Source organism: Callorhinchus milii, unplaced genomic scaffold, assembly GCF_018977255.1.
Source record: "Callorhinchus milii isolate IMCB2004 unplaced genomic scaffold, IMCB_Cmil_1.0 Scaffold5, whole genome shotgun sequence".
NCBI lineage: Eukaryota > Metazoa > Chordata > Chondrichthyes > Chimaeriformes > Callorhinchidae > Callorhinchus > Callorhinchus milii.
In genome coordinates, this window is record NW_024704746.1 from 3,678,907 (window position 1) to 3,694,316 (window position 15,410).

General features: G+C 49.8%; 1 protein-coding gene across 1 annotated transcript; it reads right to left on the minus strand.

The window, feature by feature from the left end:
* Positions 1 to 1,116: 1,116 nt before the first annotated feature.
* On the minus strand, positions 1,117 to 15,104 carry dnajc6 (DnaJ (Hsp40) homolog, subfamily C, member 6). Its single transcript, XM_042335297.1, has 18 exons — positions 14,974 to 15,104; positions 13,926 to 13,975; positions 12,995 to 13,143; positions 12,590 to 12,712; positions 11,414 to 11,547; positions 11,021 to 11,215; positions 10,458 to 10,575; positions 9,907 to 9,986; positions 8,673 to 8,863; positions 7,699 to 7,794; positions 6,312 to 6,749; positions 5,375 to 5,554; positions 4,565 to 4,696; positions 3,962 to 4,096; positions 3,503 to 3,799; positions 2,808 to 2,956; positions 2,013 to 2,189; positions 1,117 to 1,370 (listed from the first exon to the last, which is right to left on the minus strand). Exons 1-18 carry the CDS (start codon positions 15,093 to 15,095, stop codon positions 1,269 to 1,271), a joined length of 2,868 nt encoding a protein of 955 aa, XP_042191231.1. The 5' UTR covers positions 15,096 to 15,104; the 3' UTR covers positions 1,117 to 1,268.
* Between the last annotated feature and the right edge of the window lie 306 nt (positions 15,105 to 15,410).

A 15,410-nucleotide genomic window follows, 5' to 3' on the forward strand; every position in this document is an offset into this window, starting at 1 on the left:
CTCTCTAGACTTAACAATAATAATAATAATAATAATAATCCTCGCATTTGATATAACAACTTATCATGTCGTCGAGAGGTCTCAAAGTGCTTCACAGGATACACTTTGCAGCGGAGGAGTGACTGTGTATTTTAGTTAGTTCGGAACACAGGAGTGTTTTTAAGGAAACAGGGTGGGGGGAAATCACTGTGTCAGGAGATTCAAAGGGGCCAGTGTCCACCCGGTAAATTTAGCAACCGGCAAACGTAATCTCACACTGCTCACCGAGCGGTTAGCAAACTAACCATTACTAGGTTAGTCTAACAGTCTTCTGTCCGTCTGCTAATGTTACATCGTCCAGCAATTAATAACACTTTACATTGCACGGGGTGGGGGAACAACAACAAAGAGGAGACTTTTCAAAACCACATGCAATGCATTTCAGAGAGAGAGAGAGAGAGAGAGGTGTGGGGGTGGGAGGGCAGTTGAGGCAAGGAGACTATCCAGGCATCTCATCTCACACACACAAACTGGAAAACAAGAGTTCGGAAAATACTCAACAGGAACTGGCTGGGGCTGTAGCTCCCACTTATGCTCCTTCCCTCCCCCCGCAGTTCCTGGACCAGGGCTACTCCAGGGCACTGCTTAATGGCAGCACAGCCCAGCACGTCGGCAGGACTTGGAAGGGCACTGGGGGCAGCTAATCGTCTCACTCAGCTCCTGCTAATCCTGCAAGCCAAAGCCCCTAACGGGTACGGTAATCCTAGGTGGACAAACAGCAGGAAAGCTTGCCAGGCAGTGCTCTCAACGGGCAAGCTATGTTGTTTTAGCTGGTTAGACTCCAAAGCACACTATGGGTCACCAAGCCGTGGCTTTTGCCGACCTGCGCCTAATATTTTCGGGAATTAGGTAAGCAGGATGTGACCTCTAGGTTGGGGGAGGGGGTTGGGGGCGAATGGGTGCAAATTCCATTCCAATCCAATACCTGGGAATTCGGTGGGATTCACGATATTAAGTCTGGTTTAGATACTCTTAAGCACAGTGATGGATTTTGGCATGGGTCAGGCACCCGGCTGACCAAATACAAAATAAGAAAGAATGAGTGAGGCAGAGAGATGGAGAGAGAGAGAGAGAGAGAGAGAGAGAGAGTTACCGAACAGGAACGCTGTACACCGACAAAGCTAAAATAAAAATAGGGAAAAAAGGAAAGAAATCTTACGTTCAGCACACGTTACAGAGAATTAACCGGCAACACAGAAATGCAATTAGGGAACATTAGCAGCAGGATGTTAATACAGAGGTTTCTGACCCTGGTTCTCAAATTCTGACCAGGCGTCATTCAGTTCCATGAAAATCATCTTGGCGTATTGTTCGTATGGCTGACCAGTGGCCTGCAGATGGGAGAGGAGAGAAAGAGAGAGCGAGAGAGAGAGAGACATTAACAACATCTTGGATTTATGTAGTGCAGAGTAACGTCTCAGAGAGTTCAATAAACGCTATTATCAATGATCTCGGGCCTGCAGCAAAATAAGATAATAATCCTTGCATTTGATATAACACCTTATCACGTTTTCGGGAATTCTCAAAGCGCTTCATATAAAATGAATTGACTATTTTGTGGGCGAAATTGCGTACAGCAGTATCCCATAAACAGTCGGAGATTAAGCGACCAAATGATTAAGGGATCGGGGTTTTTTTTTTAATAAATCGACTAACAACCGGTTTCCTACTTACTGCTAGGTAAGCAGAGGCGTGTGGAGTAAAGAAACTTGTACAAGGTTTCGTCCCACCCGGGAATCGGACCCGCTTGCGAGGCGAGGCTCTAATCCCTTACACTAAGGGACATTCCAAAAGTAGAAAGAAAATGAAAAACAAAGCCAGAAAAGCGTTACATAATCAACGCTTCCCATTAAAAAGATCCCAATGGCAAAGGCAAGGGCTTTGCAACAGCTGCAGGAATATGGAATTGGCTTCCGTTGAGTTGACCCCAAACAGATTCTCAGTGCCAGTATTCCGGGAGTCAAAGCACTTACTTTGTCTGGATGCACCACTAACACAGCTTTCCGGTAGACTTTCTTCACCTGATCCGGAGTAACGAGATCTGCCATTCCCACCACCTTCCACTTGGTCTCCCCCTCCCACAGCACAGTGTGCAGCGTGGAGAGCAGAGCCCGGATATTCCTCTCCTTCCCCTCGATCCAGTCCAGCAGCTGAAATTATAATAATAATAATAATAATCCTTGCACTTGATACAGCGTCTCATCACATCCTTGAGACGTCTCAAATCGCTTCTCACATAATATACTGTGATAGATAAATAATTATTATATAATTATTTTGGATGGATTATTACTCCTGGAAAGCGATCAGCCAATCGACTAACAGCTGGGTTCCTAGTTACTGTTAGGCAAACAGAGACCTGTGGAGTAAGGAAACTTGCCTAAGGTTTCGCCCTGTCCGGGAATTGAACCCAGGTCCTCTCGCTTGCGAAGCGAGTGCTGTAGCCACTAAGTTATGGGAATCCACCGGGACCATTGCAGCTCAGACACATAAGTTACACTCATAGCCAGTGGCTATCACACACTGGGGGAATAGTCGCTGAACAGTCGGGGATCAGGACTCGAGTGTCGGGGGGGACAGGGTTGGGATGAAGGAGGGCAGAGAGGAAAGGAGGGCGGCTGAAGGCACGGTCGAAAAGTAGGGTCTTGAGTCGTGCCTTGAAGGAGGCAAGAAAGGGAGCGAGATGAAGGGATGGTGGGATGCAGTTCCAAAGGGTGGGGGCAGAGAGGCTGAAAGCACGGACAAAGAGACAACTATTTTTTTTCCACCTTTAGTTTTTCAGGGTCCATATCTTTCGCCATCTCCTCTTTCCTCATTTCCGAGATGGTCTTGGGGCCTCTGCGGTCTTTCTGCGAGGCAAAGCCCTGGCTGGACAGCAGGTCATCGAAGTTACTGTCAGCCATCTTGGGCCGAGTTCCTGAAATTAACCAAGAGACGGTAGTGAGGGAACACAAGAAAAGGAGTAGGCCATTCAGCTGCTCGAGCCATTCGATAAGTAGCCAAGACTTGGAGTGTGCATCTGGGTATTCTAACCACGTAAAACTGCACAGCTAATCCTTGATATTGCTATATTTTCCCGCTGCTTGTCCAGCGAGGAACATACTACACATCAGGGCTTTGGCTTGGAGGGTTAACAGGAGCTGAGTGGCAGCGAAAACACCGACACAACGGTGGGGTGGGGGAAATAATAATGATCCTTGCATTTGATATCGCGCCTTATCACGTTGTTGAGGCTCATCAAAGCGCTTCCCAGGATATACTGTAAAGTGCAGTGACCGTCTACCTTGTTGGTGAAACGCAGTAGCCAGTTAAAGGCAATTGACAGAGGAACTCTATGGACCGCCAAGGCTGTGGTTTCTTGCTGTGGTCCTGACCACAGTACCATAATAGCCCCTTGTGGTAACTTACCCCCCCGCCCCCCCCACCCCATCCACCAATAAATGCCCAGTTACCGCACACTTACCAAATCCGGGAGGGTGTGGGCGCTGTCCGCGCTCCTCCCGCGCCCCCATCACACCGCTGAAGCTGACGTTATAGTTGGGTCTGTTCTGGGGTGAGGATTGGGGTACCGGCTGGGGCTTGGCTGGAGACTGTTGCCACGACGACGATGCCCCCTGTTGCCACCCGAATCCCGTCCCCTGCTGCCAGGAGCCGCCTCCCATTGGCTGAGGAGACTGCCTCTGCGGAGACCCCATGGGTTGGAAGGAGCCACTCGCCGTGCCTGTGGGGGTGGTGGGCTTGCTGGAAAATGTAGAGCCCCCTACAGGCAAGAGTGAGACATTACATCCCAGCAGGAGCCCATTTACCCATGGTGTCCCTGCTGGTGCTGGCTCCCCCACTGGAGCTCTCCACCATCCCATTCCCTGCTCCATGCACATCCAGCTGGTCCCTCCATTTCACAGAGAACCCGTCAAGAGTTTACCTGTTAAATTGGCACCCAGTCCCCCCAGGTCAGCGAAGGGGTCCAGTGTCTGTGGCTTGGGCTGGTGGGTGGGAGTGCTGTGCACGGAGCTGGTGGGGCTGGTGTTGGCTGAGCGACTGCCACCCCCAATCCCGCCTGGCAGGAGAAGCAAACAGTGCAACTTGGTAATCGACATCAACAACTGGTAATGGTGTTAGAAATGATAAGGGATTTGGATTTTATAAGGGAGTAGAAAGTGAGAAACTGTATCCTGTGGCGAGTAAGTGGGTCGGTAACCAGAGGCCACAGAGTTAAGATAATTGATAATAGAACCAGAGGGGAGACGAGAAGAATTCTTTTACTCAGAGAGTTGTTACGGTCTGGAAAGGCACTGCCTGGTGGAAGCCGATTCGATAATAGCTTTCAAAAGGGAATTGGATACGTACTTAAAAAGGAAAAATTTGCAGGGCTGTGAGGTAAGAGTGTTTTTTTTAAAAAAAAATGTTTTTATTACCTCCTGGAAAGCACTCGGCCAATCTATCAGCAACTGGGTTTCTACTTACTGCTAGGTAAGCAGAAACGTGTGGAGTAAGGAAACTTGCCCAACATTTTGCCCAACATTACCTGTGTGGGCGCTGCGGCTCGGCCAGGGGCCAGACCCCGCGTGGGCACTGGATCCCCCAGGCCCCCAGCCTCCCATCAGATCCTGCTGGATGGAGACGGTGGGAACGCCGGGTAGAACGGGAGACACTCTGCCTGGTTTAGGAGTAAAATCAAGGCGTTACACTCCCCCTTACGAGGACTTTTCTGAAGAAATGTGTCTCACCAGACCCCCGCCCCCCAACTCTGGTCCCGCCACACACGCCAGACTCAGCTGACCAAGCCCCGCACTCCCCAATCGAAAATTTTAAGCCAAGAAGGGAATGAACAATTTAACCTGAGATTGACACCAGGACACCCATCACCGTGCTTAAGATTACCCAAGATTTAACCGAGATTTCCATGCATCCAACCTGCACACGGAAATCCCAGCGATAGATTGTTGGAATGGAATGCGCTCTCTCTCTCTCTCTCCCTGGAGGGACGCTTCCTGCTTACCTAATTCTGAAAAACATTAGGTGCAGGGTAGCAGGAGCCAAGGCTTGGGGACCCCAGAGCGTGTGTTGGTAGGTTACTGCTGGAGTCTAACCAGCTTGCCATTGATACTGCTTGTCCAGTTATGACCACCCTACCCGTTAGGGCTTCGGCTTTCAAGGTTATCAGGAGCTGAGTGGGAAAATTCCTTGCCCCAATGTTAAACAAAGTTTTTAAAGGCAAAGAGAGGAATTTCAGCCCTCAGGAATGCCTGCCGGAGGCAATGGACAACGGTGGGAGGAACACCAACCTGGAATGTTTTATTTGTTGGAAGGGGGAGGTAGGGTATACAATCCTTACCCATGTTAAAGGGATCAGAGCCGGAGGTTGGGGGAGTGGGGGACGGGGTGCGAGCTGGTGGGGGCAGGAAGGGGTCCGGCTGTGTGACGGGCGAGCTTGCTCCGCTCCGGTTCAGGAACACTCCCAGTAAATCCTGCCCACCGGGCCTGGGCTGCGAGTCAAAGGGATCAAATGCGGAGCCTGGGAAACAACAACAACTTGTATTTATACAGCACCCCATGCAGGGTAGGGTCCCAGAGCGCGAAAGGAGAATACCTTCAGCCTCTCTCCACATAACAGCAAGAGCGGAATCATCAGTGAGAAAGGAACCGCGGTCCGATGCTGACAGACACGTGAGCGGGCAGGGCTGTGTGGGGGGGGGGGTTGTGGAATGAAGGGTGGGAGTGGGCAGCGTGAGAGCAGGAGAGGGTGGGGTGCTGCGGGGTGGCGGGGGGTGTGGAAGTGCAGGGAATGGAGGCACCAATAGTTACATCAAGCATAGAGTTTACCAACATCACAGCCATAGTGGCTATACTCCGGTATCTGAGGCACGGATAATAATAATAATAATAATCCTTGCATTTGATGTAGCGTCTTATCACGCAATTGAGATATCTCAAAGTGCTTCACAGCACATGCTTTTTATTTTATTATCAAGGGATTATTATTGCAGAAAGCAATCTGCCAATCGACTAACAACAGGGTTCCTACTTACTGCTATGTAAACAGAGGAAATTTGCCTGAGGTTTTGCTCTGTCCGGGGAATTGAACCCTGGTCCTCTTGCTTGCAAGGCGAGCGCGCTAACCATTAAGCTACAGGACTTATCCCAAGGGCGAGGGCAGACTTTTGGGGTGCGGGCTGTCTCTTTCCCCTTCCCCACCCGGCCGGGTGAGGGGGCACGGAGCAGGGGCTTTGCACTGCGTCACGAACTCTCTCTCTCTCTCCCGGGCGCATTACCTTCGTTGATCCTGGGGGAGGGGGATGGCGAGGGCGAGGCCGAGGCGGCTGACTTGCGAGGGGTGGAGTGAGCCGAGCCTGGAGCCCCCCCACCCCCACCACCGCCCTGTGCTGAGGGGAGGGAGGAGGTGCTGCCGAACAGGTCGCTGAGCAGGTCCGAGTTGGTCTGCGGTGGCCGGCCCTGGGCTGGGGTCCCAGGCCCCTCGGTGACCCCGGGGCCCCCGTTCAGCCCCAGTAGGTCCACGCTCTCCTGGGCCGGGGGGAGCGGGGGCTCTTGCCGACGGCCTCCTTTGGGCGTGCTTTGCAGTCGCTCAGTGCTGGCAGCGCTGTGCTGGCTGGACAGAGACAGCAACTCATCATCAGATGCTTCACTGTCCTGGTTCACCAGAGCTGCCTGGTCATCCTTCCCGGGCACCGCAGTCTTCTCTCCTCTCGATTCTGGGCATCGTGTGGGTGGTGGGGGGGGTGTTGGTTGAGGGGAGAGAAGAGAAAAAAAATCTCAGTCTCATAGACATACAACAACAACTTGTGTTTATACAGCACCCTTCACTCGGGGTAGCCTCCCAGAGGGTTTATCCAGTGTTCACGGAGTATAGTGATAATAATAATAATCCTTGCAATTGATATAGCACCTCATCAGGTCTTCGAGACGTCTCAAAGCGCTTCACGGGATACATTGTAAATACACTGACTATGTTTTGTGTGCGAAACACACATAGGATAGAATCACGGAATCTTACAGCCCAGAAGGAGATCATTCGGCCCATCGTGCCTGTGTCAGCTCTTCGAAAGAGCTACCAGCTAGTCCCACTCTCCCCGCTCTTACCCCATAGCACTGCACATTCTTCCTTCTTAAGTACCTATCCAATTCCCTTGTGAAAGCTACTATCAAATCTGCTTCCACCAACCTTTCAGGCAGTGCATTCCAGACATCACCAGAGATGACAGATGAAACAGTTATTATCCGCCTACAAAACTACACCGTTGAAGAATTCCCCCTGAGGCGCTGTATCAACACAAAGATTATTCTTCTCGTTATAGGATTTATTGTAACTGTATTTGGAAGAACTCAGATATTAAAATTGCTGGATTTTATTTTACTGAAAACTGAGGTGTTTTGTGAGCTTGAAGTCCCGACATGAGGACTCGAATCCACAAACCTTCTGATTTGCGGCAGGAGAGTGCTACCCAGTGAGCCGCAGGCAGAGCCTCAGTATACACGGTGTAACGTAAAGGGGGAGGACAAATTTGCAAGGCTATGGGGAGAGAGCGGGGGAGTTGAGATTAATTTGGATTGCTTTTTCAAAGAGCTGGCACAGGCACAATGAGCTGAATGGCCTCCTTGTGTGCTGTATGATTCTAAGCAGCAGGAGTGAGTGTGGATTACCTTGCCAGCCCAGAGAGGTAAAAAAAGTGCCTTGCCCACTGCCCTTGGCGTTATCTGCTGGCATGTTCACATCAACAGACTCTGCCAACGATTTACCTGCAGCGAAAACAAAAGAGGCGTAATTTCCAGGATATCTCAACGGCATTCCTCAATGGGGGGGGGGGGTGGAATCCCGACCTAGACTATTCCCGGATCTCTCTGATTTTTTGGGGATCTGTTAACAAACACCTGGCGAATGGGACCTTGGTTTGAACGTCACGTTAATCCCAAACACAGTGCCTTCCATAACCCAACGCCTTTCCCCCCAGCACTGTGTGAGTTTTTTTGTCGTGGGGGAAAATTAGTAGGGTATCTGATACGTATGGAAACACATCACCACGCTTAAGAATATCCCAACCAAACTGAGAATTCCATGCATCCCACCTACGCATGGAAATCACAGAATATTATTTTTTTATCATGGAATGTTACAGCACAGAAGGAGGTCACTCGGCCCATTTTCTCAGAGATAGATTGTCGGAACGGAATGCAAACTCTTTCCCTCGCCCTCCCTGGAGTGACGCATCCAGTTTGCCTAATTCCGCAGAATGAATAATAATCCTTGCATTCGATAAGGCGCCTTATCACGTCTTCAAGACGTCTCCAAGAGCTTCACCGAGTATTACTGTAAAAAGTGAATTGATTGTACATTTGGTGGGCAAAACCCAGCAGCCAATTGCGCACAGCAGTGTCCCACAAACAGTCGTGCATTGAGTGACCAATTTATCATTATTTTATTTTTCAAGGGATTATTACCCTCGGAAAAGAGATCCGCCAATTGACTAACAACCGAGTTCCTACTTACTGCTAGTAAACAGAGGCGTGTGGAGTAAGGAAACTTGCCTAAGGTTTCACCCTGGCCAGGAATGGATCCTGGCCTTGCGAGGCGAGTGCTCTAACCACTAAACTACAGGATCCACTTGACTAAGCCCTACCCATGGCCAGTGTGTTCTGATGTTCCTGGTGACTGGAGAAGAGGATGTTGGCGCTGAGATCTTTGCTGTTGAAGTGTTCCCAGGGAGGGGTCAAATCGATCCGTTTTTCCTTGGCCTCCACCTGCACCTCCAGCACCACGTGGAACAGCGATGGGTACTTCTCTGGAGAATCACAGGCGTCCAGCTCTGGCCTGCGGTCACCACAAACACGGAGACGTCAAAGGGCAGCCGCAAGCACAACAATAACAAGTCACACTTGTATAGCGGGTCAGGTCGGAAAGAAGTCCCAGGGCGTTGGATGGTCAGGGTCTTTTGGACAATGAGCTGGGAGTTAGTCAGGAGGGGTGGAAGGCAGTGGGGAGAGGGGGCTCACACACACACAATAATAATTCTTACATCTTCATATGCAACAACAACTTGCATTCATATAGCGCCCCTCAAGCAGGGTAGCGTCCCAGAGCATTTGATACAGTTCCTCATCAAGACGTCTCAAAGCGCTTCGCAGCATATACTGTAAAGTGTATTGACTGTGTATTTTGGGGACGAAACACAGCAGCCAATTGCACACATCAGCGTCCCCGCAAACAGTCGTGGATTGAGTGACCAAATTTCTTTTGGTTTAATGTCTCATCCGAAGGACGGCACCTCTGACAATGCGACGCTTCCCCTCAGCACTGCTCCGGAGCATCAGCCCGGACTACAAGCTCAAAATCTCCGATTTGGGGCTTAGGATCATAGGAAGAAGAGGAGGCCATTCAGCCCCTCAAGCCTGCTCTGCCATTCTATAAGATCATGGCTGACCTGCATCTCAACTTCAATTGCCCGGTCTTGTCCCATATCCCTTGATACCCTGACCTTACAAACATCTATCCACCTCAGCCTTGACAACGTGCATCCACCACCTTTTCGGGGAGAGAGTTCCAGATTCCCACTAACCTTTGGGTGAAAAACTGGCTCCCGATTTCACTCCTAAATGGCCTGGCTCTAATTTTAAGACTATGACCCCTCGTTCTGTCCTGGCTTGAATCTACAAACCTCCTGACGCAGACATAAGACTGAGCGAGACTCGCGCAGACCGCTCGGCTGAGGTCGAGGAAGAAGAAGAATTAATAACTTAATCCGTACAGTAAACATTCCACACACGCTAACAGAATCTCACGACCGACACACAAGAGTCACGGCTGCTTTTGTGTCTACAGAACAGCTTCACTCGAACGCTGGGCAAGTAACTCACTTTGTGAATTTCAGCACGGAAATCCCGGGAGAGATGAATCCGGTGTGGAACTGGATTTGGAATATCTGGGTGTTTGTTAACTGTGGAATAATAATAGTAATAAGAATCCTTGCATTTGATACAGTGCCTTATCGCGTCGCTGAGACGTCTCAAAGCGCTTCACAGGATATTAGTGTGAAGTGAAGTGACTGTTTACTTTTTGGAAACAAAGGAAGTGAATCCTAAAGGAACAAGATATGGACACTTGTCTCCAGAGCATGAAACGTCCCAGTGCGCCCCCCCCCCCACGCACCCACCCCCGCTACACCTCGCATCCCCCCACCCTAGAGCATGAGACTCCCCTCCCCTGCCCAACCACCCGCACTCCCCAGAGCGAGACCCTCACCACCTCCAGAGCCCAAGACCTTCCCCCTCCAGAGCATGTTTCCTCACACCACAAGTGCTTCACAGAGATCCCTTGGCCCTCAACGCTAGACCACAAGACCCTCACCCCCACCCCACCCAGCAGGAGACCCCCACAGCAGTCTTGGGTGCAGTGACCAGAAGCTAACCTTAGCTTGGAGCCTGCCACCCAGCGTTGAGCGCATGTGGAACGCTGCCAAGATCACGTCTCCGTGCACGCTGACTCCCAGCGGGATCACCACCTTCCCCTCCTGGATCCGATGTTCTCTGCGGAGGAGATATGCACACGGGATGTGTGACAGGACGCAATAAGACATCGCTGTAATCTCACCACCAGCCAGAGAGACCGAGGTTTCATTCTCACGTTTGATCCGGCAAAGTCAAAACACCTCAAAGCGCTTCCCAGGAAAACGGCTATCAAGAGTAGTGACTGTTGTAGCCAAACCACATAGTCTCCAAACCATGAATCCCCCCTACACATGGAATCCCGGAGACGGTATCACTGGTGATGGCCAGAATACTGGCAAAAGCTCCCTGCGCTTTTTACAGAATCTTTTACGGTTGGCTAAGGTTTCACCCCACATTTGATACAGGGCCTTATCACATCTTCGAGACGTCTCAAAGCACTTCACAGGATATACGGTAGTTTCGTGACTGTGTATTTTGTGGGCGAGATAAAGCTCTTCACTGCGATTCCCAGGAAAGCACGTACCTCATCCGGTCGTAGTCCTGGACCGTGGTGAAGATCTTGGTCTCGCCTACGAAGACCTCGAGGAAAGGACGGCAGCCGTTGCGTTGCTTGTTGAAGCACGGCACGGGGCTGACGATGATGGTTTTAATGATGATGGGTTTCGTGTGCGGTAGCGTGGGCTTCTCCGACACCATCTGACAGATGTAACCGATGTACCTGAGAGGATCGACCAACATCAGACAGACCTCTGTACTCCATTTCCCCCCCCCATTCAGAATAAATTTCATTAAATACTGCCATGGTGTCCGCGCCTACCCTCCCTTCAACTCTACTGTAATCCCATTCCCTGCTCTCTCCCCATCGTATCTGTACTGGTGCTCATTCCCCCCACTGGTTCTCTCTCCCCAGACTTACCTCCTGTGTGAAGGCCACGGGACAGGTCCTGGCTTCTTGACGTTGAAGAGCTGGAGGGCAGGGACTGGGCAGGAGAAGAGGTGGCAGAAACAGAACATCGCGGAGACTAATATAGCAGAGGCAGCACAGCCATCCTGGAGCCACAAAGATATGGGGAAAAACTCTGTCAAACTCCATCTCTGATTACAGTAAAAATAATCCTTGTAGTATGAACCAGAGCCTTATCACGTCTCAAAGCGCTTCACGGGATTTCACTGTAAAGCGTAGTGACTGTGTGTTTGTAAGCGAACACAGCGGCCCAGTTTGTGCACAGCGACATCCCACAAACATCCGTGAAGCGAGAGACTGATATTATATGTTATACACTACAATGACAATTCAGTGCCAGAAAACACAAGACTGGGTTTAAACCTCTGTAAATTTCAGATATAATGCATTTGATGCAGCGCCTTATCAAACCTTCAAGACGTCTCAAAGCGCTTCAAAGAGTATACTGTAAAGTGAATTGACTGCATATTTTGTGGGCAAATTGCACAACCAATTGCACACAGCAGCATCCCACAAACACTCGTGGTTTGAGTGACCAAATTATTATTATCTTTATTAATTTTTTAAGGAATTATTACCCTGGAAAAGCAATCCGCCAATCGACTAACAACTTGGTTTCTGACTAACAACTTGGTTTCTACTTACTGCTACGTAAATAGAGGTGTCTGGAGCGAGGACATTTGCTTAAGTTTTGCCCTGCCCGGCAATCGAACCCAGGTCCTTACGCTTGTAAGGCAAGTGCTCTAACCACTATGCTACAGGACTCCAAATGTTGCGCTCAAAACATCTCAAAGTGTTTCACAGAGAATTCCTGACATGTGTAGTGACTGTGTATTTACATACAGCAATCCAAATATCCATGAAGTGAACAAGCGATTGATCTGGGAGATTGTCAGGCAGGACACCAGGAGAGAGAGACACTCTCTTCTCTTTTCCAATAGTGCCTCAAGATCACGGGACCTCAGTTCAATGTCTCATCCTTAGTACAATGTCTCTTGCCCTCCCCCCGCCCCAACCCAAGCTGCTCTGGAACATCGGCCTGGACCTGGATCAAAGTTCAAGACATTTCTTTGCAAGAGTACCAGACTGTCCTTGTATAAAGGTGTTGCTCTTCCCTGGATCACTCACCATGCAGTGAATGGCACAAACATTCCTGGGGTTTTGCTGGAGCCAGTGGTGCATGTTCTTACACACTGCGTACAGGTTGTGTAGACTGGGGGCTTGCCTTGCTGGCCAGCTACACTCAGAGATCTGCAGAGAGCGACAGAGAGAGCGCGGAGTCAGTCATTTCAACCAGCATGCCAGGGAAAGTGAGGGAGGGAGGGAGGGAGGGAGGAATCCTAATCCAACATCGATCATCATCAGAATCTTCTCATTTGACATGTCTTAAATCGCTTCACAGAATTTACAGTAAAGTGTGCCAACTGTGCATTTAGTAGGTGAACACATACAATCTTAGCCCCCACCTCCACTGACTGTGCAGCCTCTTCTTCCCCCAACCACCCTCCCCCCCATCCTCCCACACAAACTTACTCGGTTGTGAATCTTGGCACTTCTGTAGGATTTCTGACTCAGATTGAAGATGGTGTAATGGTCCAGATGTCGGGAGTCTAAGAAGGCCCGGACGTCATCAATGTGATTCTTGAAGCTGAGTTCCACTCCGTCAGCAGGATAGGACATCACTAACAGTCACAAACACAGCCAACAGTCACAATCCCTATATAACAATAATCCCTGCATTTGATATAGAGCCTTTTCATATTGTTTCAAAAGCGCTTCACAGAATATACTATAAAGTGTAGTCACTGTATATTTTGTGGGTGATATGCGGCAACCAATTGCGCTCGGCATTGTCTCACAAACAGTGGTGGATTTAAGTAAACAATTTTTTTTTTGGAAGTGATTATTACTCCCAGAAAGTTATCTGCTAATCCACGAAGAACCAGGTTCCTACTTACTGCTGGATAAACAAGAGGCGTGTGGAGTAAGGAAACTGGCTTAAGGTTTTGCTCCGCTCAGGAATCGAACCCAGGGTCTTCTCATTTGCGAGGCGAGCGCACAAACCACTAGCACCCTATCACTTGGTCCCACCAGGACTCGCTGTAAAATGTAGTGACTGAGCACTTTGTGGGCAAACACAGCAGCCAATTTGCACACAGCGAAGCCCCACACAAAAAACATTAAGTGAATGACTGATTTAACTGGGAGATGGTCAGCCAGGATACCACCGGGAAGAGAGTGGGAAACTCACTTCTCTTTTCAAGCAGCACCGAGGGTTCTAAACAAGCACAGATGGGACCGCGGTTTAATATCTCATCCAAAGGACAACACCTCCAACAATGCAGAGCTCCCCCTGGCATTGTAATGGAACGTTAGCCTTAAAGTCCCAACGTCAGCCTGTAGAGTCAGATTACAGAGAGGTACCAACAGCCGTGAACTATTCCCCCTTCAGGCCTGAACCTACCTATTATCCTGGAAGTGATGTATGCAATGTCAAGCTCTCCTTTGGCATAACTGAAACCAAGCAGAAACAAAGCAAGAGATTACTGAACAAGTCTCAGCAGTTGACCCTCTGGAACTCCATCCCAGTCTCTTCGCATCCCACCCTCCCTTGCCTCCTTCAAGGCCCGTCTCAAAACCCTCCCTCTTCGACCACTCCTTCGGTCACCCTCCTACACCCACCCTCCCTGCCCTTCACCCCTCCTACTCCCAACCCCCAGCTCGGGTGCAAATCCTTGACTGTCCAGAGCCTTGGGATGTCTTTCCGACGTGAATGGCGCTGGATAAATGTAATGTGTTGGTGTTGATACTCAGAAAGTCAAAGCCGAGACAGTAAGATCTTAACCAGATGCAACTTCCCTGCTGCTTCCCATCTCTGATAAGACTGGCAGACACACAACAGGCAGTGAGGGTCTTATAATAACAATAATAATACTTGCATTTGATATAACGCCTTATCACATCATTGAGACGTCTCAAAGAACTTCACAGAATATACTGTAAAGTGAATTGACCGTGCATTGTGTGGGTGAAATGCAGCAGCCGATTGTACACAACAGCGTTGCGCACACAGTCATGGTTTGAGTGACAACATTATCACAATTTTTTTGAAAACAATTTTTGAAGGGAATATTACCCCCTGGGAAACAAACCGCCAATCGACAAACAATCTGGTTCCTATTTACTGCTCGGTAAACAGAGAATAGATCAGGGTGTGTTAAAGGGAGATGGAGGGCAATGAAAAGGGATCATCTGCCACGGTCTAACCTGGCGATTAGACACCCCTCTCCTTGTCCTCACTTGTTCCTGTATTTCACTGCCAAGATGGTGTACAGATACCATCCTGCCTCACACAAGCCAATCACTATGTCGGAGTCCAGACAGCAATAGACCCAGAGTACAAGATCTCAAGCCCAAAGCTTCAACCTCCTGAACTAACGGCGAGAGTGTGAGTGACCGAGCCAGGCTGACGGGTGGAAGACTTACAGTGGCCGTATGGCCCAGCGACGTACCTGGCCACGGAGTGGATGACCTTGGAGGAGGTGTCCTTCAGGTTGTCCTTCAGATTGCTGAAGAGACGGCCAGCTCCGCCCTTCACGATGTCCAGCAGCCCGCCCCCGAAGGTGGGCTCCATGTCTGGAGAGGAGGCGTCTGAGAAAGGGAAACAAACACATCTGCAATGTCACAGCACCAGACCCCAGCCACCACAGCAAACCTTCCAGATGGATTTGTTGGGTTTCTTGTTCCAACGCATTATGGGTGGGGAGGGTGTGTGTGTGTGTGTGAGAGAGAGAGACAAGGTTAAAGGGAGGGGGGCGTCCCACAGTTGCTTCCAGAGCAGATTTCCCACGAGTGAATCATAGAATTATACAGCACAGAAGGAGGCCATTCGGTCCATCATGTCTGTGCTACCTCTTTGAAAAGAGCTATCCAAATGAATCCCACTCCC

Bases quoted from the DNA above. Each gene is read 5' to 3' on its own strand.
- dnajc6 (XM_042335297.1), bottom strand. From the start codon at position 15,095: ATGGAGCCCACCTTCGGGGGCGGGCTGCTGGACATCGTGAAGGGCGGA. The intron at 9,987-10,457 runs GTTAGCTTCTGG...ATTATTCCACAG, and splicing joins GTGGCAGGCTCCAAGCTAAG to TTAACAAACACCCAGATATT. The intron at 5,555-6,311 runs GTAATGCGCCCG...GTTGTTTCCCAG, and splicing joins CTCCCCCAGGATCAACGAAG to GCTCCGCATTTGATCCCTTT.